Here is a 19206-nt window from a genome sequence, read left to right on the forward strand (position 1 = left end):
CCTGTGAATGAATAAAAGGAAGCATATTGAAGTGTTACATCAGCCATGACTTTACTGAATGGCGGGGCAGACTTGAAGGGCTGAATGGATAACCGCTGTTGCTATGTTCTTATGTTCCTAAATTAGGGTGGATTGGAGAAACTAGTCCCATCATGTGGACAGCGCATATTCTGCTGGTGTTTCTCCAGCTACTGCTGCCACTATTGATGTTACTATTGCTTGTGTTCCACATTAGCGGGACAAGATGCAGTTGCATTAGCTGTGGAGAAAACTGACAGCAGAGTCTTTACTATTTAAGATCAGTGAAGTGCAAGTCAGATGTAGTGACTTCTAAGCAGTGACCTGTTGCGTGTGAAAGCTCTCCCTGAGGATTACTGAGAGCAACAGTGAAGAAGACCTCTTCTGTGGACATATCTCATCTTTAGCCCTACATTACCGTCATGCCTATGAGCAAGCACATTGTTTGCTGGTAGAAAACCTGGCAAAGAACTTTTGTCCTGCACTTGACATCTGCACTTTTGTGTCTTCAGGTTTCCCACCTGAACGTCTTTCATTTCCACTCTCATTCCGAATATCAGGATCAATTATGTACTGTAGCTTAAGGAATTAAAATTAACTTGGACATGGGGAAGAACTTCATTACTCTTCTTTAAAATAATGCTGTAGTATCCTTTCCGCCGCTAAGAGAGCAGACGGGGCCCTTAACATTTTTGCTGAAAGACAGCATTCCCACAGTACTATCATGAACATATCAGCCTAGATTTTGTGTCCAAGTCTCTGGAAGAGCCTTTGAACATCTAAATCCCTGATTCGGAAGTGAGACGTTTATCACTGTGCTGCAGCTGACATTTTATATCAACACATTGACTTGTGTGAAATCAATATGTCTTTGGTGTGAGAAAGGGTTCGTACCTGTTCCAACCGTATTGATTTTTGTCAGGGACAGCCAAGTGCAGGCCAGACCCCCTCACAGATATTGTGAGAAGACAGCAGAGTTGAGATTGTTGGATAGATTCAGTCAAACCAAACAGCATAGACAATAAAGTGGGGATGAGAGCGTGGGTTGGTCATGGGATGAGGCCGGGAGTGAGGAGATTTCGAAACTGGGCTGTAGGCTCCAATGGGCTAAGTGTGGACTTATCAATTTCAAAATTTCCCCACCCCCAGCCTCATCCCATGGCCAACCCCACACATGCACCCCCCCATCCCCACCTCCTTGACCTGACACAAGTTGTCCATCTTCTCTCCCACCTACCCACTCTTTCCACCTCACTGACCAATCCCCGCCAGTGCCTACCTGCACTCACCTATCACCATTCCACCTACCTTCCCCACACTCACCCCTCTTCTCTATTTATTTCAGAGCTCCCTTCCCCATGCCCCATTTCTGAAGAAGGGTCCCGATGGGAAACATCAACTTTTCTGCTCCTCTGATGTTGCTTGCCTGCTGTGTTCCTCCAGCTACACACTGTATTATCTCTGACTCTAGCTTTGGCAGTTCTTACTATCTCTGATCATAGACAATAAATGCTGGTGTAACTGATAACACTCTTATCTCATGAAGAAATTTAAAAGAAAACAGATAGATGGTTAGTTGAGAAGAGCTGTAGATTCAAATATGGAGGTAAAACAACTTTTATTATTTTCCTGTTTAAGGTAACTGACTGTAAAATACAGATACATTGTGAAACTTACTTCCTGTTTCATAACAACAAATGTGCACATATAAAGAACATTTAAGAACTATAAAAAATAGAAACATCTGACATAAGTCGGCATAACAAAATTATGGCTGGTGTTTTTTCAATATTGCACCAATAAAAAAAACCATTATATCAAATTAATATTAACACAAGATAACGTGAACAAAAATATCGACTGGGTTTACAAAGTGACATAATAGAAAAAATTGTTACATGGTTATTTAAAAAAGAACTTCTTGTGTAATAACTTCTTTCAGCCTTCAGTTTTCCCAATGATTTCCTCTGTAAATAGTTAACCTGAAGTGACGTTTTTCTGCATACCTATATTACACATAGTCAGAAGTCACATGACATCAGGTTATAGTGCAACAGGTTTATTTAAAATCACAAGCTTTCATAGCACTGCTCCTTCGTCAGGTGAAGTTGTCAGACAAAGGATCAGTGCTCCAAAAGCGTTTGATTTCAAATATACCTGTTGGACTATAACCTGGGGTCATGTGACATCTGACTTTGTACACCTCACTCCAACACCGGCACTTCCACATCTATGTTGCGCACCTTCATGCAGATGTATCACCACAAAGAACGCAAAGTGTGCTGATGGAAATAAAGCAACAATCCACTAGAACTTTGTATGGTGCTTCACCCAATGTAAATGCTACCAGTTGAATCCCTGACCAGAATCACCCTTCCCCAAAAATCAAAGCTACCCACATCCAGAAAGGGATAACTTTAGCCTAACTTGCCCGATGGACAAACCATTGCGTTGGTGGACAGCCAGAGCTGAACTCAATCTCATCAGATTCGTGATGGAGGGGTTTTGGAGGCAGTAATTATGATTTCTTTTAGCAAGCCTAAACATGTGTCACTTCAGTTGCATTGGTTCTGTGGCCAATTCTGTGAATCCACTTAACATTGTGATGAGTGTTAGGAAGGCTAGCAGACTCACATTGGCTAACTGTTTCATTCATAAATGCACCAGCTACTTATGGAACATTTTAATTTTGCTTGCTACATAAATTTAAGTCAGTGCATTTTTGTTGCCTCAGTCATTTTTTGATATCCATTACTGTGATTTTCTTTTTGAAAAGTGAGTTCCACTAAGATAAAAGTGCCTAAATGTTTTCTTTTCATAACCCGAGTGGCTTAACTTAATCTATAAATCAATGTTCTGACTGATTTGTTTCAATGGTGAAATGAAATTACCAGCAGATTTTGGAGTTTTCTCTAAGGTTTATTCAACAATGATGTAACAGTGCTGGTATTAATCATTTCGAAACCTCTGATCTCAGATGACCTTAAAGAAACAAGCCAGTGAGGAAGAAAGCTAAGTGTAAGTTGGACTATGATTCCTAGCTGCATGAACTGGAGTGAAAGTGCTTGCAGGCTGCAATTGAGAGGCCTTTGACAATGTGAGCCCATTTATAAAACAGCTCTCGGTGCCTAATTCTCTCACTTGCAAAACCTGACCGGCTTTCTGTTTGTTCACATGGTATATTACCTTATTGAAACAGTGGAGTTATTTAAATCAACATGTTTGGACACGTTATGATGCAATCCTGGGCCGGGTCAGACTTGAATCCTATCTCTGCACCACAAGATCCTAAATCAATTTCTTTATATCATGCACGAAAAGAAGCTTTATCATAGTTATTTTAATCATTCTGTTTGAACGTGCTATATCACATGTCCATCTCAGGGGGGACTTGAACCTGGTCATCTGGTCCACTGACAGGAACCATATCACTACACCCTAATTAGTGTTTACTATGTTCATATGGAAATGAAGGTTTGAATTTGTGTTAATCGTTTGTAGAAGTTCTGTCAGAAGGATAAGTAATACCAATCCCAACATTTAGTTCCCATTACTCACAGGTTTTTAGAAAAGATCTGGGTAGATTCCTGAAAGGGGGAGAGCTGCCTGAGTTAAGACGGTAGGTTTGGTGAGCAAGTGGAGCTACGCTAATGAGTAACTTCTGGATCATTGCTCAATTTCCTTCAGATATTGGAGAGGAACATTCGACACTGTTTCTTACAAAAGGCACTGGTTGCTTCAGTAGGTGACCACATGATGGAGGATGGCTTGGTGTTCGATGTGGGCTGCATCATGTGTAGATGGGGTAGGCTTCATGATCTTTTCTACTCCCATTCATAGATAAACAGCTTTGTTCAACATAATACTCAAAGGCACGTTAAAAAGACTGAAAAAAAAATCAGTCCTACTGAAGAAATAGTAATCTTCACCCGTACTAAAAAATATTACATAAAAGGATTCAAAACATTATAATAAACCAAACTCGTCAACCCTATACTGTCTCCATTGGTTTTGTCGTATAAAAGATCAGGAATCACACGACACCAGGTTACAGTCCAACAGATTTATTTGAAAACTCTAGCTTTTGGAGCCTTACTTTGGTTTTCAAATAAACCCCCTGGACTATAACCTGGTGTTGTGTGATTTCTGACCTTCTCCATCCAGTCCAACAACGGCACCTCCACATCGTGGCCTTGTCCTGTAAAGACTTAGCTTTGGAAAAATTTATTTCAATATGCACTCAACGGCTCAAATTCCCAGTGAAATACAACATGTGGGAAGTAACTCACACATCCACTTCATGTCCTCTCTGTTGACAATATATTCACGAGAATGTATGGTTAAACAAGATTTGTTTTGTTTAAGAAAAGGAAACAAAATTGCCACACACATTGTGATGAAGTCATACACTTATCATTTGATTATCTCTATATTTGAATTTTGCATTTCACGAAAATAGAATTTGGTTTTTAAAATGCCACGAAAGCACTGAAGGGGGACAAAGAATGTGAAAATTCAAAAGCTACTTCTTCTGGCAACAGTTTTAACACCCTTTTCTTAATATCTGCTATTCTTTGTCAAGCCATTTTTCCCTCGAGCACGTTTTGCTGCTTTCCTGCTCATCCGAACGGTGACTGATGTTCTCCAGCACCCATCCAGCTGGATATTATTTAAGCCAAGTGTCAGCAGAGCTCTGAATTTTTATGGGGCATTAAAGTAGCATGTACATTCCAGCAGAAGTTGATGAACGGGCAGCTGATACCAATTGTTAACGTTCAGGGACTACCTTGGCTGAGATCAGCAACTTCAACACAACAGGAAAATGATTTGTATCAGAGATAATGGGAACTGCAGATGCTGGAGAATCCGATATAACGAAGTGTGGAGCTGGATGAACACAGCAGGCCAAGCAGCATCTTAGAAGCACAAAAGCTGACATCTGATGAAGGGTCTAGGCCTGAAACGTCAGCTTTTGTGCTTCTAAGATGCTGCTTGGCCTGCTGTGTTCATCCAGCTCTACACCTTGTTATCTAGGAAAATGAGTCAGTTTGGCAACTTTTTGCTCTGTGTAGTATCCACTCAATGATTTTACTTGTTGATCTCGAATGGAATCGTAATCTTTAACATGTCCATCTGACAACCATTGGTGACAAGCAATCATTCATAATTAACCCCATTAATGTTGAAACATGCTGTCAACTGGAGCCCTCCCCAGCTTTAGTCTGATGGGTTTTTTTTCAATGGTTTTGGTTGCTTAGTTCAAAGATGACAGGAACTAGCACTTGTCATTTTTTCTTAAAGTTTGTAAACCTTAAGCAAATACCCTGTAATCTGTCCTTAACATCCCAGGCAGCTTGAAGTCTCTTAGAGACTTCTCAGAATGTTAAAGAATTGATTTTTTTCCCCTTTCAATCTTTTTCCAAAGAAATAAAATCGAAGTAGTTGGACACTGTGCTCATTAACCTAACATGGACACCCAAGTCACATAATCAAAAACAAATAATGTCCATTGCAAAATTACCATAACTTGATCAGTGATCGTCGCACAAAATAACCTTCACTCATTGGTCAAATGCCTTTCACACACACACACACAAACACACGCATGTTTGTAAACCAACCCAAACCAAATAAAAAACATCTTTCCCATGGTTACCAGCCATCTTTTGAACACTGCGGTGAATTACAGCACAGTTTTGAAAAATCTACAAGAACTCTACAAGCAGGAAGTGTGCTTTATATCTGTTTTCTGTGGATCGAATCTCTGCATTTACGTGAATTTTGGTTCATACGTGCTTTGTATGATCGCAACACTCCCCTGGCAAAAGATATTCCATGCTTGAAAGGCTCAGTCCCCTTTCCTAGCCTAAAGGCAGCAGAGTCAGATTTACTTGCTGACGTTTCCATTTGCCCGAGCAGGACTGAAAGAATCTTCATCTGATTTGTCCTGTTCAACACGCATTAGTGAGCGTTTCCTTTTGTTCGACAGCTGATTGCTGGATACGGATGATTTTCTAGTGAAGGAACTTGTAAGTCTCCGTCTAAAGTTCTCTCCAGAGAAGAAATACAAGAGCGGATCAAAGCAGGTGTTGGTAGCTGCCAGACAGAGCGTTACCACGACGGACTTTTGCATGTAAATAATGTCATCACAGTTCTTGTTGTTTTGGAGCAGGAAATGCAGGTGTATTGTACGCTGGATGTGGTAGGGCATGAAGCTGATCAGGAAAGCAACCAGCACAATGATGATCAGATGCACTGCTCTCTGACGCGATACTTTCTTCTTGTGAATGGCAGCCGTGCTTTTCATTAAGGCCCTCACAATGAATGTGTAACAAACGAGGATGACTAGAAATGGCAGGATGAAGCCTAAAACCAGCGAAAGGTAGTTCATAATCAACAGGTTCTTCAGGCCTCCCTTACGCTTACCACCTGGTGGTTCAAAGCACTTTGTTTTATTTCCATCCCTGTGAGAGCCTGACAAAAGGAACGGGCTGCTGGTAATAGTGACAAAAATCCATATCACAGCACAAACTATCTTGGCCTTCTTAACATTGACTATTTTCAGGTTCTTCACAGGGAACACAATGGCCAGGAAACGATTGAAACTCATGGCAGTCATGAAGAATATGCTGCAGTACAGATTGACATAGAGAGAGTAAGAACTGACTCTGCACAGAATGTCCCCAAAGATCCACCTGCCCTTGAAAGCGTAGTAAACCACACGTAAGGGCAAGGTGCAAACACACAACAGGTCCGACACTGCCAGGTTGAGCATGTAGACATTGAAGGCCGTTCGCTGCTTGAATGTTTTCACCAGCACGAACAGAGCAAAGGCATTTCCTGACAAGCCCACCACAAAGACCAGGGAGTACACTGTAGAATAGACTTGATTCCGGAAATCATCAATTGACGGGCATGACATATTCGACGAATAGTTTGCTAGGGTCTGTCTTGTTTTGTCAGCCATTTTCAAAGCTTTTTGTTGGAAGGAAATATCTTCAGAGTCTGCACTGGACAAAAAAAAGAGAAACAGTTAACCCAAAGGTATCTGTCTCACTACAACCATGCGTTTACCTTAAGGTATAGCATGACCTTGGAAACCTGTCTCTTTGCAACATTTGTCTTCAAAAGCAATTGTTTAAAATACCTAGCAATCGAATATTATATATTGTTTTTTAAAGTGTATTTATTTACCCCATTCTGACATGATTTTGCAGCCAATTTTTAGCTTCAAGGAATGAGATAGCTTGTACTTGCTCACACTTGCTTTTGTTTGCCACCTTTTATAGTCGTAAAATAGCCCAAAATGTGGTAGAAGAGTGCTGCAATTTCACCTAAAAAGAGTGCTGAAGAAACTCAGATAACAAAGTGTGGAGGTGGATGAAAACAGCAGGCTAAGTAGCATCTTAGGAGCACAAAAGCTGATGTTTCGGGCCTAGACCCTTCATCAGAAACTCAGCTTGTCTTGTACCGACTGCAGAAAGAGAAAGAAAGTTAATGTTTCCAGTTCAATAATGACTCTTCAAAACTTACAGTCTGACCCTGAGATGGAACTTGGTGAAGAATTATGGGGAGGGAGGTCAAAGATGTCGGCTTTTGAAAGAAATGGACAATTGATAACAAATTGATTGGCTTACAAGAGATTTGAGAGAATTTCAATCGCTCAAGTAGTAGCTATTACTTTTTGTAACTTCTCGTGGTTAATTAAATTTCAATTGCTGTCTGGGGGGGGAGAATTGCATTCTGAGATGTGCTAATTGTAAATTCGTTAGCAATCCTATTGTGAAAGGTGGAGACAGGCATATTATTAGGATCTTTACAGTTTTCATTTGAAAAGTGACTTCACATCCTCCAACACTTCCGCCATCTACAATCCGACCCCACCACCCAAGCTATTTTTCCATCCCCACCCCTGTCTGCCTTCCGGAGTGACCAATCTCTCCATGACTCCCTTGTTTGCTCCACACTGCCCTCCAACTCCACCACACCCAGCACCTTCCCCTCAACCGCAGGAAGTGCTACACTTGCCCCCACACCTCCTCCCTCACCCCTATCCCAGGCCCCAAGATGACCTTCCACATCAAGCAGATGTTCACCTGCACATCTGCCAATGTGGTATATTGTATCCATTGCACCCAGTGTGGCTTCCTCTACATTGGGGAAACCAAGCGGAGGCTTGGGGACCACTTTGCAGAACACCTCCGCTCGGTTTGCAACAAACAACTGCACCTCCCAGTCACAAAGCATTTGAACTCCCCCTCCCATTCCTCAGGCGACATGTCCATCATGGGCCTCCTGCAGTGCCACAATGATGCCACCCGAAGGTTGCAGGAACAGCAACTCATATTCCGCTTGGGAACCCTGCAGCCCAATGGTATCAATGTGGACTTCACAAGCTTCTAAATCTCCCCTTCCCCCACTGCATCCCAAAACCAGCTCAGTTCTTCCCCTCCCCCCACTGCATCCCAAAACCAGCCCAGCTCTTTCCCTCCCCCCACTGCATCCCAAAACCAGCCAGGCCTGTCTCTGCTTCCCTAACCTGTTCTTCCTCTCACCCATCCCTTCCTCCCACCTCAAGCCGCACCTCCATTTCCTACCTACCACCTCATCCTGCCTCCTTGACCTGTCCGTCTTTCCTGGACTGACCTATCCCCTCCCTACCTTCTCACCTATACTCTCCTCTCTACCTATCTTGTTTTCTCTCCATCTTCGGTCCGCCTCCCCCTCTCTCCCTATTTATTCCAGAACCCTCTCTGATGAAGGGTCTCGGCCCGAAACGTCAGCTTTTGTGCTCCTGAGGTGCTGCTTGGCCTGCTGTGTTCATCCAGCTCCACACTTTGTTATCTTGTAACTTGTTGCTGGTTGTGAATATGCTGGGGTCAATTTGGCACAAGATTTACACTTGCAGTGAGATGAATTTGTCAGATGTTGAACTTTTGAAGATTATACACATATGCGCAAACACAGGCATGTGTCAATATGAACTGGCAATGAGTCTCATTGTTTTGCATTTACCAGTTCCATTAAGTCATTTGTATAAACTTTAACTCAAGCCAATTTAGGTATTGGTCTCAAACCAGAACCAAAGGTTGGATGAGGGATGTTCTGTAAAATTAATCTTAGGTCAATCTGGTTTAAGTGAGCATTTTGCAGGGTGGTGTATACAGTATGTTAAGGAAACTATTTATAGAAGGATCCTCTGTTACAACGTAAGAACTGGGTGAAACTGCAAGAGACACTATTGTCCAGTTGTCACCTATAGTTTCTCAATTTACTATTGCAGTCTCTGCTTTTTTGAGTACTGTTGATTTAATGCCTGACAGTATTCAAGGTCAAAAATCACGACACACCAGGTTATAGTCCTGCTGATTTATTTGAAGACACAAGCTTTCGGAGTCTCGCTCTTTCTCCAACACTGACACCTCCACATCATGACAGTCTTCAGTTCAATAATCTGATAGCTATCTGTCCTTACACCTCTGTGTACAATTTTCCTGTAAACTGCAATCCAACAATTACATCAAGTAGATCTTCCTAACTTTCCACTTTGTGCAATACTGTGTAATGATTATTGTTAAGCTTTGGAACATATTAGCCTGATTCTTTAATGTCTGTACATTCTCATGCTGAGCTGGGGTCAGTACGGAGTCAGGATTAGCGCCAGGAATACAAACTGACTTATCTTACGCCTATCCAAGCGACACCAAAGACATCCTTTTTGCAGCAAATCAACTGTTATTATTTAACTCTTTGCTCAACAGAGCACTTGGTTCTTGTAATGTTGGCTCAGTTTTGTGGTATTAATACAAAGAATTTAGATAAATCTGAGGTGTTGCACTTTGAAAAGGCAAATCAGAGCAGACTTATACACTTAATGGTAAGGTCTTGGGGAGAGTTGCTGAACAAAGGGATCTAGGAGTTCATAGTTGCTTGAAAATAGTACTGCAGGTAGAAAGGATAATAAAGAAGGTATTTGGTATGCTTCCCTTACTGGTCAGTGCACTGAATACAGGAGTTAGGAGGTCATGATGTGGCTGTACAGGACATTAGTTTGGCCACTTTTGCAATACTGCGTTCAATTCTGGTCTCCCTGCTATAGGAAGGATGTTGTGGAACTTGAAAGGGTTCAGAAAAGATTTAGAAGGATGTTGCCAGGGTTGGATGGTTTGAGGTACAGGGAGAGGCTGAATAGGGCTATTTACCCTAAAGGGAGGCTGAGAGGGTGACCTGATAGAAGTTCATAGAATTATGAGTGGCCTAGATATGTCTTTTCCCCAGGGTAACAGAGTCCAAACTAGAGGGCATAGGTTTAAGGCAAGATGGCCAAGATTTAAAGAGGACCTAAGGAGCAACTTGTTCAAGCAGAGGATGGTGCGTATCTGGAATGAGCTGCCAGAGGAAGCAGTGGAGGCTGCTGCAATTACAATTAAAGGGCATCTGGATGGGTACATGAATAGGAAGGGTTTAGAGGGAGATGGGCAAATGCTGGCAAATGGAACTATATTAATTTAGGATATCTGGTTGGCATGGACGAGTTGGACCAAAGCATCTGTTTCCATGCTGTACAGCACTATGTCTCTATGACAATAACCACTAAGATTAATGATAACACAGGAAGCAATGTATACTTTTACTCGAGAGCCAAGTGAAGGAATGGCAAATTTCAAGACAAGATGTAAAATCCGTGATAAATTCAAGATGGGTTGCATCAAGTTACAAAATGTTTCATCTGTTTTTGGTCAACAGCATATTCCATGTTTTATTTTCAGGAAACTGCTCTCTTATGTTGCAATTCTATTGCGGGTACCAATTTCGGTAGCTGCTGCATCCGACCACACAGTTTACCATTTACACTGGAACTCCAAGTCTCTTGCACAGGAGAGGGAGCCCTTCTAATTTGTGGTTACCTTCTAATTTTGAAATTTCAATTCTTCAGCTGAAATCATCAGCCTAAATAATGACGAACAATGGGCCCAGCATCGACAGCTGTGGAACATCAATTCTCATTGTCTTTCTATTCTATCCCTCTGTTTTCTGTGTTGTAGACAGATGCTGTCTAAACTTTCTCTCTGACTCCACAGGCTGGATTTTTCATCTTGGCCTTGAAATAAGGCAACTGGGCCATTTCCCACATTTGGAAACATGAGCCTGTCACCTTTATTGTTCCCTTCCTATTTTTCACTACTGAAGATATTCGTAAGGAGGTTCATATTTCTGAGTCTGGAAGCTGTGTCACAGAAGAATGTGTTGGAAGGAGGCTGATCAAAAGGCCAATCTGAGTCAGCAGAGTACCTCTGTCAACTATACACCAACCTTACCTCCATTTATCCCCATACCAGCCTATTTGCAAACCCCCCCACCGAAAACCCCCAACTCGCCCTCCGTGTCCCCATGAATCCTTCATACTCCATCACCTGTTATCCACTTTGACATATTTTTAAAATGAACAGGATAAAAAAATTCTCACAATCTAATAGAGTTGGCATATTCCGCAGCAGGGCAGAGTTTCCAAAATAAAATCATTGGAATTTAAAGCTTAGTCCAAAATCATGACAGGGAGAATTTACCAACTTAATTTCTTGAGGTTTGGATGCATTACTGCACTTGTGCCGTGATTGTAATTTAATACCTGTCAACATGGCTGCACTCTGTTACTTCTCTTTTTATTCTTAACTGTTTATAGCTTTCTCTCTCAGTCTGCCCCAGCCTGCTGCAATTGCGGAGAGTCATGCTATGTATGCACGCCTGCCTGTGGACTGGCATTGGACTTTTTCCTGATTATGAACATCCAGCAGGAAAGGAGAGACTACCCTGGCCTTCAAACAGACCACCAACAAACCCTACCTTGCTCAGGCCTGCATTACTGAAATGGAAAAGGCTCACCCCTCAATTATGTGGGATTCTGGTTTACCCATGAGTGGGCTGACAGTGGCCCTCCAGCAGGCTGACAGGTCCACCACTGTGAATATTAAATCCAGCTCCATGTAGAGTTGTGACCCTATCCTCTGTTTGACCCCGACAGTGGAGTGCTGACTTGAAACCCCAAATCTTGGCTCTGACATTGCTGTGCCGCTACATTGCTTGAATGAAACAGTAAAATTTATTCAATGATCTTGATCCCTGATGGGAAGCCTCAATGTCCTTCAATGAGAACCAAGTAATGAGTACAGTGATAATGGGAACTGCAGATGCTGGAGATCCAAGATAATGAAATGTGAGGCTGGATGAACACAGCAGGCCCAGCAGCATCTCAGGAGCACAAAAGCTGACGTTTCGGGCCTAGACCCTTCATCAGAGAGGGGGATGGGGTGAGGGTTCTGGAATAAATAGGGAGAGAGGGGGAGGCGGACCGAAGATGGAGAGAAAAGAAGATAGGTGGAGAGGAGAGTATAGGTGGGGAGGTAGGGAGAGGATAGGTCAGTCCAGGGAAGACGGACAGGTCAAAGAGGTGGGATGAGGTTAGTAGGTAGGAGATGGAGGTGCGGCTGGGGGTGGGAGGAAGGGATGGGTGAGAGGAAGAACAGGTTAGGGAGGCAGAGACAGGTTGGACTGGTTTTGGGATGCAGTGGGTGGAGGGGAAGAGCTGGGCTGGTTGTGTGGTGCAGTGCCCAGTTCGTCCCCTCCCCCCACTGCACCACACAACCAGCCCAGCTCTTCCCCTCCACCCACTGCATCCCAAAACCAGTCCAACCTGTCTCTGCCTCCCTAACCTGTTCTTCCTCTCACCCATCCCTTCCTCCCACCCCAAGCCGCACCTCCATCTCCTACCTACTAACCTCATCCTACCTCCTTGACTGTCCGTCTTCCCTGGACTGACCTATCCCCTCCCTACCTTCCCACCTATACTCTCCTCTCCACCTATCTTCTTTTCTCTCCATCTTCGGTCCGCCTCCCCCTCTCTCCCTATTTATTCCAGAACCCTCACCCCATCCCCCTCTCTGATGAAGGGTCTAGGCCCAAAACGTCAGCTTTTGTGCTCCTGAGATGCTGCTGGGCCTGCTGTCTTCATCCAGCCTCACATTTCATTATAATGAGTACAGTGGTGTTTTAGCATCATGTCTGAGCAATATTCAGCCACAGAATGCAGCATCCCTGCACCCTTCAAAGGATGGAAAGGGATGATGACAGACATTAGGAGTTTAGGTAAATATCTGAATCAATGGATTAAGGAGCAGTACACCTTAACGTAATGGTGGGGGAAGAATCGCTAATATTTGAAATTTCCTGAAAAAGCAAAATTACTGCATTCATGTAAACAATAAAACAGAATGCACTTACTGCATCTTTGCTACTGTTGTCACCTTAAATGAGTCATAATTAAGCAAATTGGTGTTTTTGTGATTCTTTCTGTCTGCCTCCAATTTCTGAGGATCATCTGCATCATTTAAACCAAGAAATTGTGTAACCATTGGGTTTCAGACAGACGTCCAAAAATAACATGTTTATAACAACAACATTGAACTAAAACAAGATCTGCGCCAATGTTGTTCCATATATATTTATGGTAAAAAGAAGAAACACAAAATAGCAAGTACTGCCAGCTTCATATAAACATCAGAGTTAGTAAGAACTGCCAATGCTGGAGTTAGAGATAACACAGTGTGGAGCTGGAGAACACAGCCGACCGGGGGCAGCATCAGAGGAGCAGGAGAAGGGTCCTGACCCAAAACGTCAAGTTTCCTGCTCCTCTGATGCTGCCTGGCGAGCTGTGTTCCTCCAGCTCCACACTGTGTTATCTTTATATAAACATTATTGCTCCAGTTTCTATTGAATTTTTCTCACTGTTAGTCTGGAGGACGTTTTCTTGCAGATTAGTGCTTCCATTAATAAAGCTGTGAGATAATTATTACAAGGAGGTTGACTATTTGTCGGGTAACATCAGATAGTAATTTCCTGCCACTGTTAACTTGTATGTAACCTCAAGACATGGAATGCAAGGCGTTCTGGCAGTTAAAGGTATGTGGATATAACTATTTGTTTAAAGTAACGTTTAACTGCAAAACATGACTTTAAAAGTACCTTCTGAGCACCTCCAGGAAGTTTAAAACAGTAAAAAAAATTATGCTTTGTGGACTTGCATTTTAATTAGTGGAGGTAAGGTGACTTGATGTTTGCAAAATGCTTGAACAGTTCCAACTCAAAGATCAGGGATACAGCATCAAGTTTGTCAAAAAATAATGAAGAGTTAGGGGATGATGCTGGAAGTCAGAGTTACTCAGAGCTGCCTGTGCCCTGGGATGCAGTGGTAGGGATTTAGACAGTGAATAGAGAGAAGGATTTAGAAGAGCAAAACAGTCGGCAAGGTAAATATCAGATAACCTCCCAGGGCCTGCAAATGCAGAAGCAACAGATTATAGCAATGTCAAGGCGTGTGAGTTTACCAAATATAAGAAAGCTGACAGGCTGAGAATTGACACAAATTCATACTGGCATAGATTCAACTGTGCATCATGTACTGATGTTGTCTCTTTAAAGGGTTATTTTGTCATGGGTTTATTTTCAAAGACAGGTTTTAAAGGCATAGGTATGGAAGTGGCCACTGAAACACAGCTTAAGTAAACAGATTAGGAGGCCTTGGGTTGTTTTTTTTGCACCAGAATGGGTGTGGCCAGCTCTCTCAGACTCTGTACTTTTTTTTCACGTTAGCAGTCAGAACCTGTTTGGGGTTGGAAACTTCAGTGAATGATTGCTAGCTGCTACTTTCTCTGAAATCTCTTGATGTTGTTTCTTCCTGGTGCTGGACAACTGGAGTAAGAATCTGTGTCTGAATTTGCCTTTTTTTACCAAGGAGTGTGTTTATGGATGTTAGTATATTGGAACGGTTAATTAATAATAGGTACTATATTATTTGGTTAAGATTTCCAATAGTTACATTGGTGTAAATTCATCTTTCTTTTGTTTGCATTTTAATTATAGTGTTTAAATAAATTATGTTTTGCTTAATGTGGGTGGTTTGATTAGTTGCATGACATCTGGAATATGACACTTCCCACATACCTTTAAAATAAGAAAAAGTCAGGGTTGAGGCTTCTTGACATATTTTGAGGGGGTCTGGTCTAGTCCACAGCAATTAACATAAAGTATGGAGCAGATTTCTAATGTGACTCCACAGTATATTAAGCAGGAGGTGTAAAACTAGCACTGAATGGGTTCTTTGCATGCGTATCTCTAACGGTGTGGAGAACAGGGCACCAAACATATCAGGGTACTATGGCTAATTGATCTTATGGTCCTGGTATTTGTTGATTCATCCATCTCTTGCACACCAAAATGTCCACCCACTCTTCCTCTTCCTCTCTGGCTCAGTAATTTGGAGTTTAGAAGAATGAGACATGGTCTCATTGAAAGTTTCAGGATTATGAAAGGGGCAGTTGTTAGAGGAGGTGGTGGCATTGTGCTAATGGCAGTGACAAATGGTAGGAGTACTACTAATCCAGAACATTGACTATACTTAAGGCAAGGCTAGACTGACTTTTAGCCACTTGGGGAATCAAGGGATATGACGGGGGTTGGGGAAGGTGGAAAAGTGAAGTTGAAGTCTCAGATCAGCCATTTGAATGTTGGAGTATACTCGGTAAGCCATATGATCTCTCTCTGCTCCTATCTCTCATGTTCCTATTTCCATGGCAGGTTGAATTCTGAAGAATCTGATCACTTGTGGGCTGCCAGCAGAGAATGTCGAGTAAGGAAGCTGCAGAATTATTACAAGAAGCCAGCTTAGTTTGCTCCGTATGTCATGCAATGCATCTGCTTCAGTAAGTACATGTCTCCAGTTTCACACTGTATGGTTGACCTTAAATGGTGCCAGCATACTTAGGCACAAGTAATAATGTGGCCTGGGTGGGCTTGTCCATTCAGCAAGACTAACAAGAATAAATCTGTTTAATTTCCCTCACGGTGTCAAGCTGTTTAGCTTCACAACAAAATCCAAAGTTTATCCTTCAAATCCAAACATTTTTTTAAAAAATCTAATCTACACAATATCTGCTCAGCAATTATGTTTATATCGTCATGTCAATATTTCTGGCTTATGGGTGGCATTGGACTCTATCACTCATGGGGCTTGTACAGGTTCTCAGTGTAAACAGGGCAATCTGTCCATTGTACTGTCAAATATGGACTGCAGACCAGCACCTACAATACGATTACAATCACAGCATCTAACCATTAATTTTTTTCCATAAATGGTTGTTGGGAAATTCTGCAAACAAGCTGTAAGACATGTAGATAGCATGTACAAAAACTAACAAATGACAAAAGAGAAACAGACCATTTGAAAGCAAATATGGAAACATTACATCTTTTCTCCATGAGCTGAAAACAGTTTTGGAATTCTGAAACAAAAACAGACATTGTTGGTGGAACTGTGACAGGACTGGTAGCATCTGTGGGAAGAAAACAAAGCCCAGTTTCTCTTCATCAGAGCTGTCAGCAGTGAGGAAAAAGTGGTATTTATGCCAAAGGTGAAGGCCTTGGGGTTGGGGAGTGGTGGCACTAAAGGGAGAGGTCACCAGATGGAGGTGGTGGTGGAGCCCAGAGAGAGAGAGAAATATGAAAGGGGTAGGTAAACAATGACACTACGGATAGCAGCCCAGGACAAAAGAAAATGGAATAAGTGATAATTAGAGCCAACAGTAGGAGAGTATGGGTGAAATCCCAGCTGGCACACTTCGTGATATCCCAACTAGTATACCCAGTGATATCTCAGCTGACAGATCCAGCTGGCATCCCCAGTGATATCCCAACTGGTATAGCTAGTGTTAGATCAGCTGAAAGATCCAGCTGACCCATCCAGTGATGTCTGAGCTGACACATCCAATGATATCCCAGCTGACACATGCAAAGATATTCCAGCTGACACATCCAGTAACGTCTCGGCTGACCCATCCAGTGTTGTCCTGGCTGCCCCATCCAATGATGTGCCAGCTTTTTGAGGGTGCAGGCATGATTACATGAGGGCCGAAGGCATCAGCTCCACGAATAGGTTAGAGAAGCCAGGACTTAGAAACTTAAAGAAGGCTGAGAGGACATTGATAGAAGTGTTTAAAATGCATTGGATATTGTGCTGCTGGGGGTTGGGTGGAAGGGATGCAGTCTGGAGAAGTCAGGGAGTTGCTGTTCCCATCGTTGGAATGATCAAAGCCAGTGGAATGCGATAATTGAAGCAGAGGTGACATGAGGTAAAAATGATTTTTGTTCAGTAGCACATGGTTAACATCTGGATGGTCTGGCTGTGGGTGAGGCAAATTCCATGAGGATTTCCAAACGGGACATTAGGCTGAAAGAAAAATGCAGGGCTAGAAATTAATAGAGATGCTTTCTCAGAGAGCCTGCATGACAGGTCAATGGTCTCTTTTTGTACAGCAACCACTTCGGATATTTATTACTCAACTTCTTTGGAGATATTTTTGCACATCTCTGGTGCCAAGCGGACTTGAACCCTGGTCTCCTCACCCAGAAGTAGGGACACTACCACGGCACCATAAAAACATCCAGTAACCACATCATTTTTTTTATATATCCATAAGTGCTAATACACATAACTGTTTGGTTTTTCCTATTGGCAAATCACCTGTCGCTGTTTCATTTATTAACCTTCACCAGTAAATAACCCACATTTTCCTATTGGCTAAATTACATGCAAAGCCAGTCAAGGGCGATGCAGACCATCAAAGGCGAGAGAGAGGTAGGGAGAGGGTCAGGGGACTACGTCAAAGCAGGGAGTTGGTCCAGAACCAGTAACCACTTCCTGATCCTATAACAAATGTCCTGCGCGTGGCTGGTGAAAGAAAGAGAGAAAAATATCTAAAATTTGTTGCAACAGGGAAGAGAGTAATGATTCCTTTTTTAAAAATTTCCATCTATCTTGACTCCACTGCTGTTCTGTATATTCTGTCTCTGAATGCATTTTTAAGGCATGAGTCACATTAGAAATTTAGAAAAGCTGCCAAAACACACTGCCCTTTTGGCTAATGTACTTGTGAAACTAGCTTGAAACTTTCAATACATAAAGAAGGAACATACAATGTAACAAAGGGTGACTGATTGAATCACACCAGCAATTGTACTGACATTGGCCTTATTCAACGAGAAATAAAGTCTACTTCCTTCCTTATAGCTGAACGACAATAGTTGATTATCAGTTTTCATCACAAATATAACTGGAGTCCCTGCAGATACAAGTTTTTTTACATTAGCTTTAATCACTAACCATCTGACAGATATAAATACAACCTTAGAGAATACCCATGTACTACTCACCATGTGCTCCTCAAGTTGTAAATCAGGCTAATGAAGAGAGTCAGAACTGACTCGGGTTACAATTAATCCATTGATGGTGCAAAAATGAGTAAATATTCACTATCTGACTACCTGGATCTCAGAAAACTGCCACAGGTTGATTTGCCCCAGAGTCCAAAGTAAATAATTAGCATCTTCCTAACTGTCCAAAGTCTAGAGTTTCTTTCCAATTATTGTTCCATTGGATTCAACTTTCCCCATCTGCTTCCAGCAGCAGCTCATATCTGATAACACTTGAGCGAATGTGCAACAAGCCACTAGATTACATTGGAGATAACTGAGAGACTTTGATTGCTACCAAGAGAATGAAGCTTCTCATTAACCAAAAAGGAGTGGCTCCTGCATATTTGTGCTTCATGCTTGAAATACTAGAAAATGTTGTGCCTCCTCCCTGGAATTCAGGAGTCCAAATAAGCCTGTTTTATTAGCAGAGCCCTCTGGCGAATGGAAGAACTTTTACTGCAAAACTGCAGATTAGATTCTGCACATGGAATGGTTGAAATGGATAGCAGAGATGCATTGAAGGGAAAGGTAGGGAAGTGCATCCATAAATAAGAATGGAAGGAGGTGCGGGGTCATGTGACTTGCTGTAAGGTGGGGAGCAGTTGGGTGTGGAGCATAACACTGATGCAGAACTTTAGCAAAAGAGTCTGTTTCTGTGCTGTATGATGCTATGTAATTCCAAAGCAATTACTGCACCAATGCACAGTTGCTTCAGTAAGGCAGCATCTCATATGCATCTGGCTGTGATCTTCAAACTTACTGATTCAGTTCTTGAAATGGCAATAATTTCATTGGGCTTAGGATAGTGTTCAGAAAGTGAGAATGTCCATTTCACAATTTGGACTGCAAACTCTTGATCAGAGACCGAGGGCTGCAGTTTTACTT

General features: G+C 42.2%; 1 protein-coding gene and 1 long non-coding RNA gene across 4 annotated transcripts in view; one reads left to right on the forward strand and one right to left on the reverse strand.

The window, feature by feature from the left end:
* The window catches only part of LOC125458855 (uncharacterized), a 95078-nt gene that overhangs the window by 72471 nt on the left and 3401 nt on the right, over positions 1–19206 (forward strand). Inside the window, exon 2 of the long non-coding RNA XR_007248913.2 lies at positions 15649–15773. This is a non-coding gene — a long non-coding RNA (uncharacterized LOC125458855). The remainder of the gene's footprint in view (positions 1–15648; positions 15774–19206) is intronic.
* The window catches only part of LOC125458853 (cysteinyl leukotriene receptor 1-like), a 34421-nt gene continuing 16866 nt past the window's right edge, over positions 1652–19206 (reverse strand). Inside the window, exons 1-2 of one of the 3 annotated variants that reach the window (XM_048544609.2) lie at positions 18280–18387; positions 1652–7023 (exon numbers count right to left, since the gene is read on the reverse strand). In XM_048544609.2, the coding sequence (XP_048400566.1) occupies positions 5906–6985 (1080 nt within the window). In that variant the 5' untranslated portion in view covers positions 6986–7023; positions 18280–18387 and the 3' untranslated portion in view covers positions 1652–5905. Of the gene's footprint in view, positions 7029–18279; positions 18388–19206 lie in introns of those variants that run through there. The other 2 variants (XM_048544607.2, XM_048544608.2) reach the window with 2 other exon arrangements.

Source organism: Stegostoma tigrinum, chromosome 15 (assembly GCF_030684315.1).
Source record: "Stegostoma tigrinum isolate sSteTig4 chromosome 15, sSteTig4.hap1, whole genome shotgun sequence".
Lineage (NCBI taxonomy): Eukaryota > Metazoa > Chordata > Chondrichthyes > Orectolobiformes > Stegostomatidae > Stegostoma > Stegostoma tigrinum.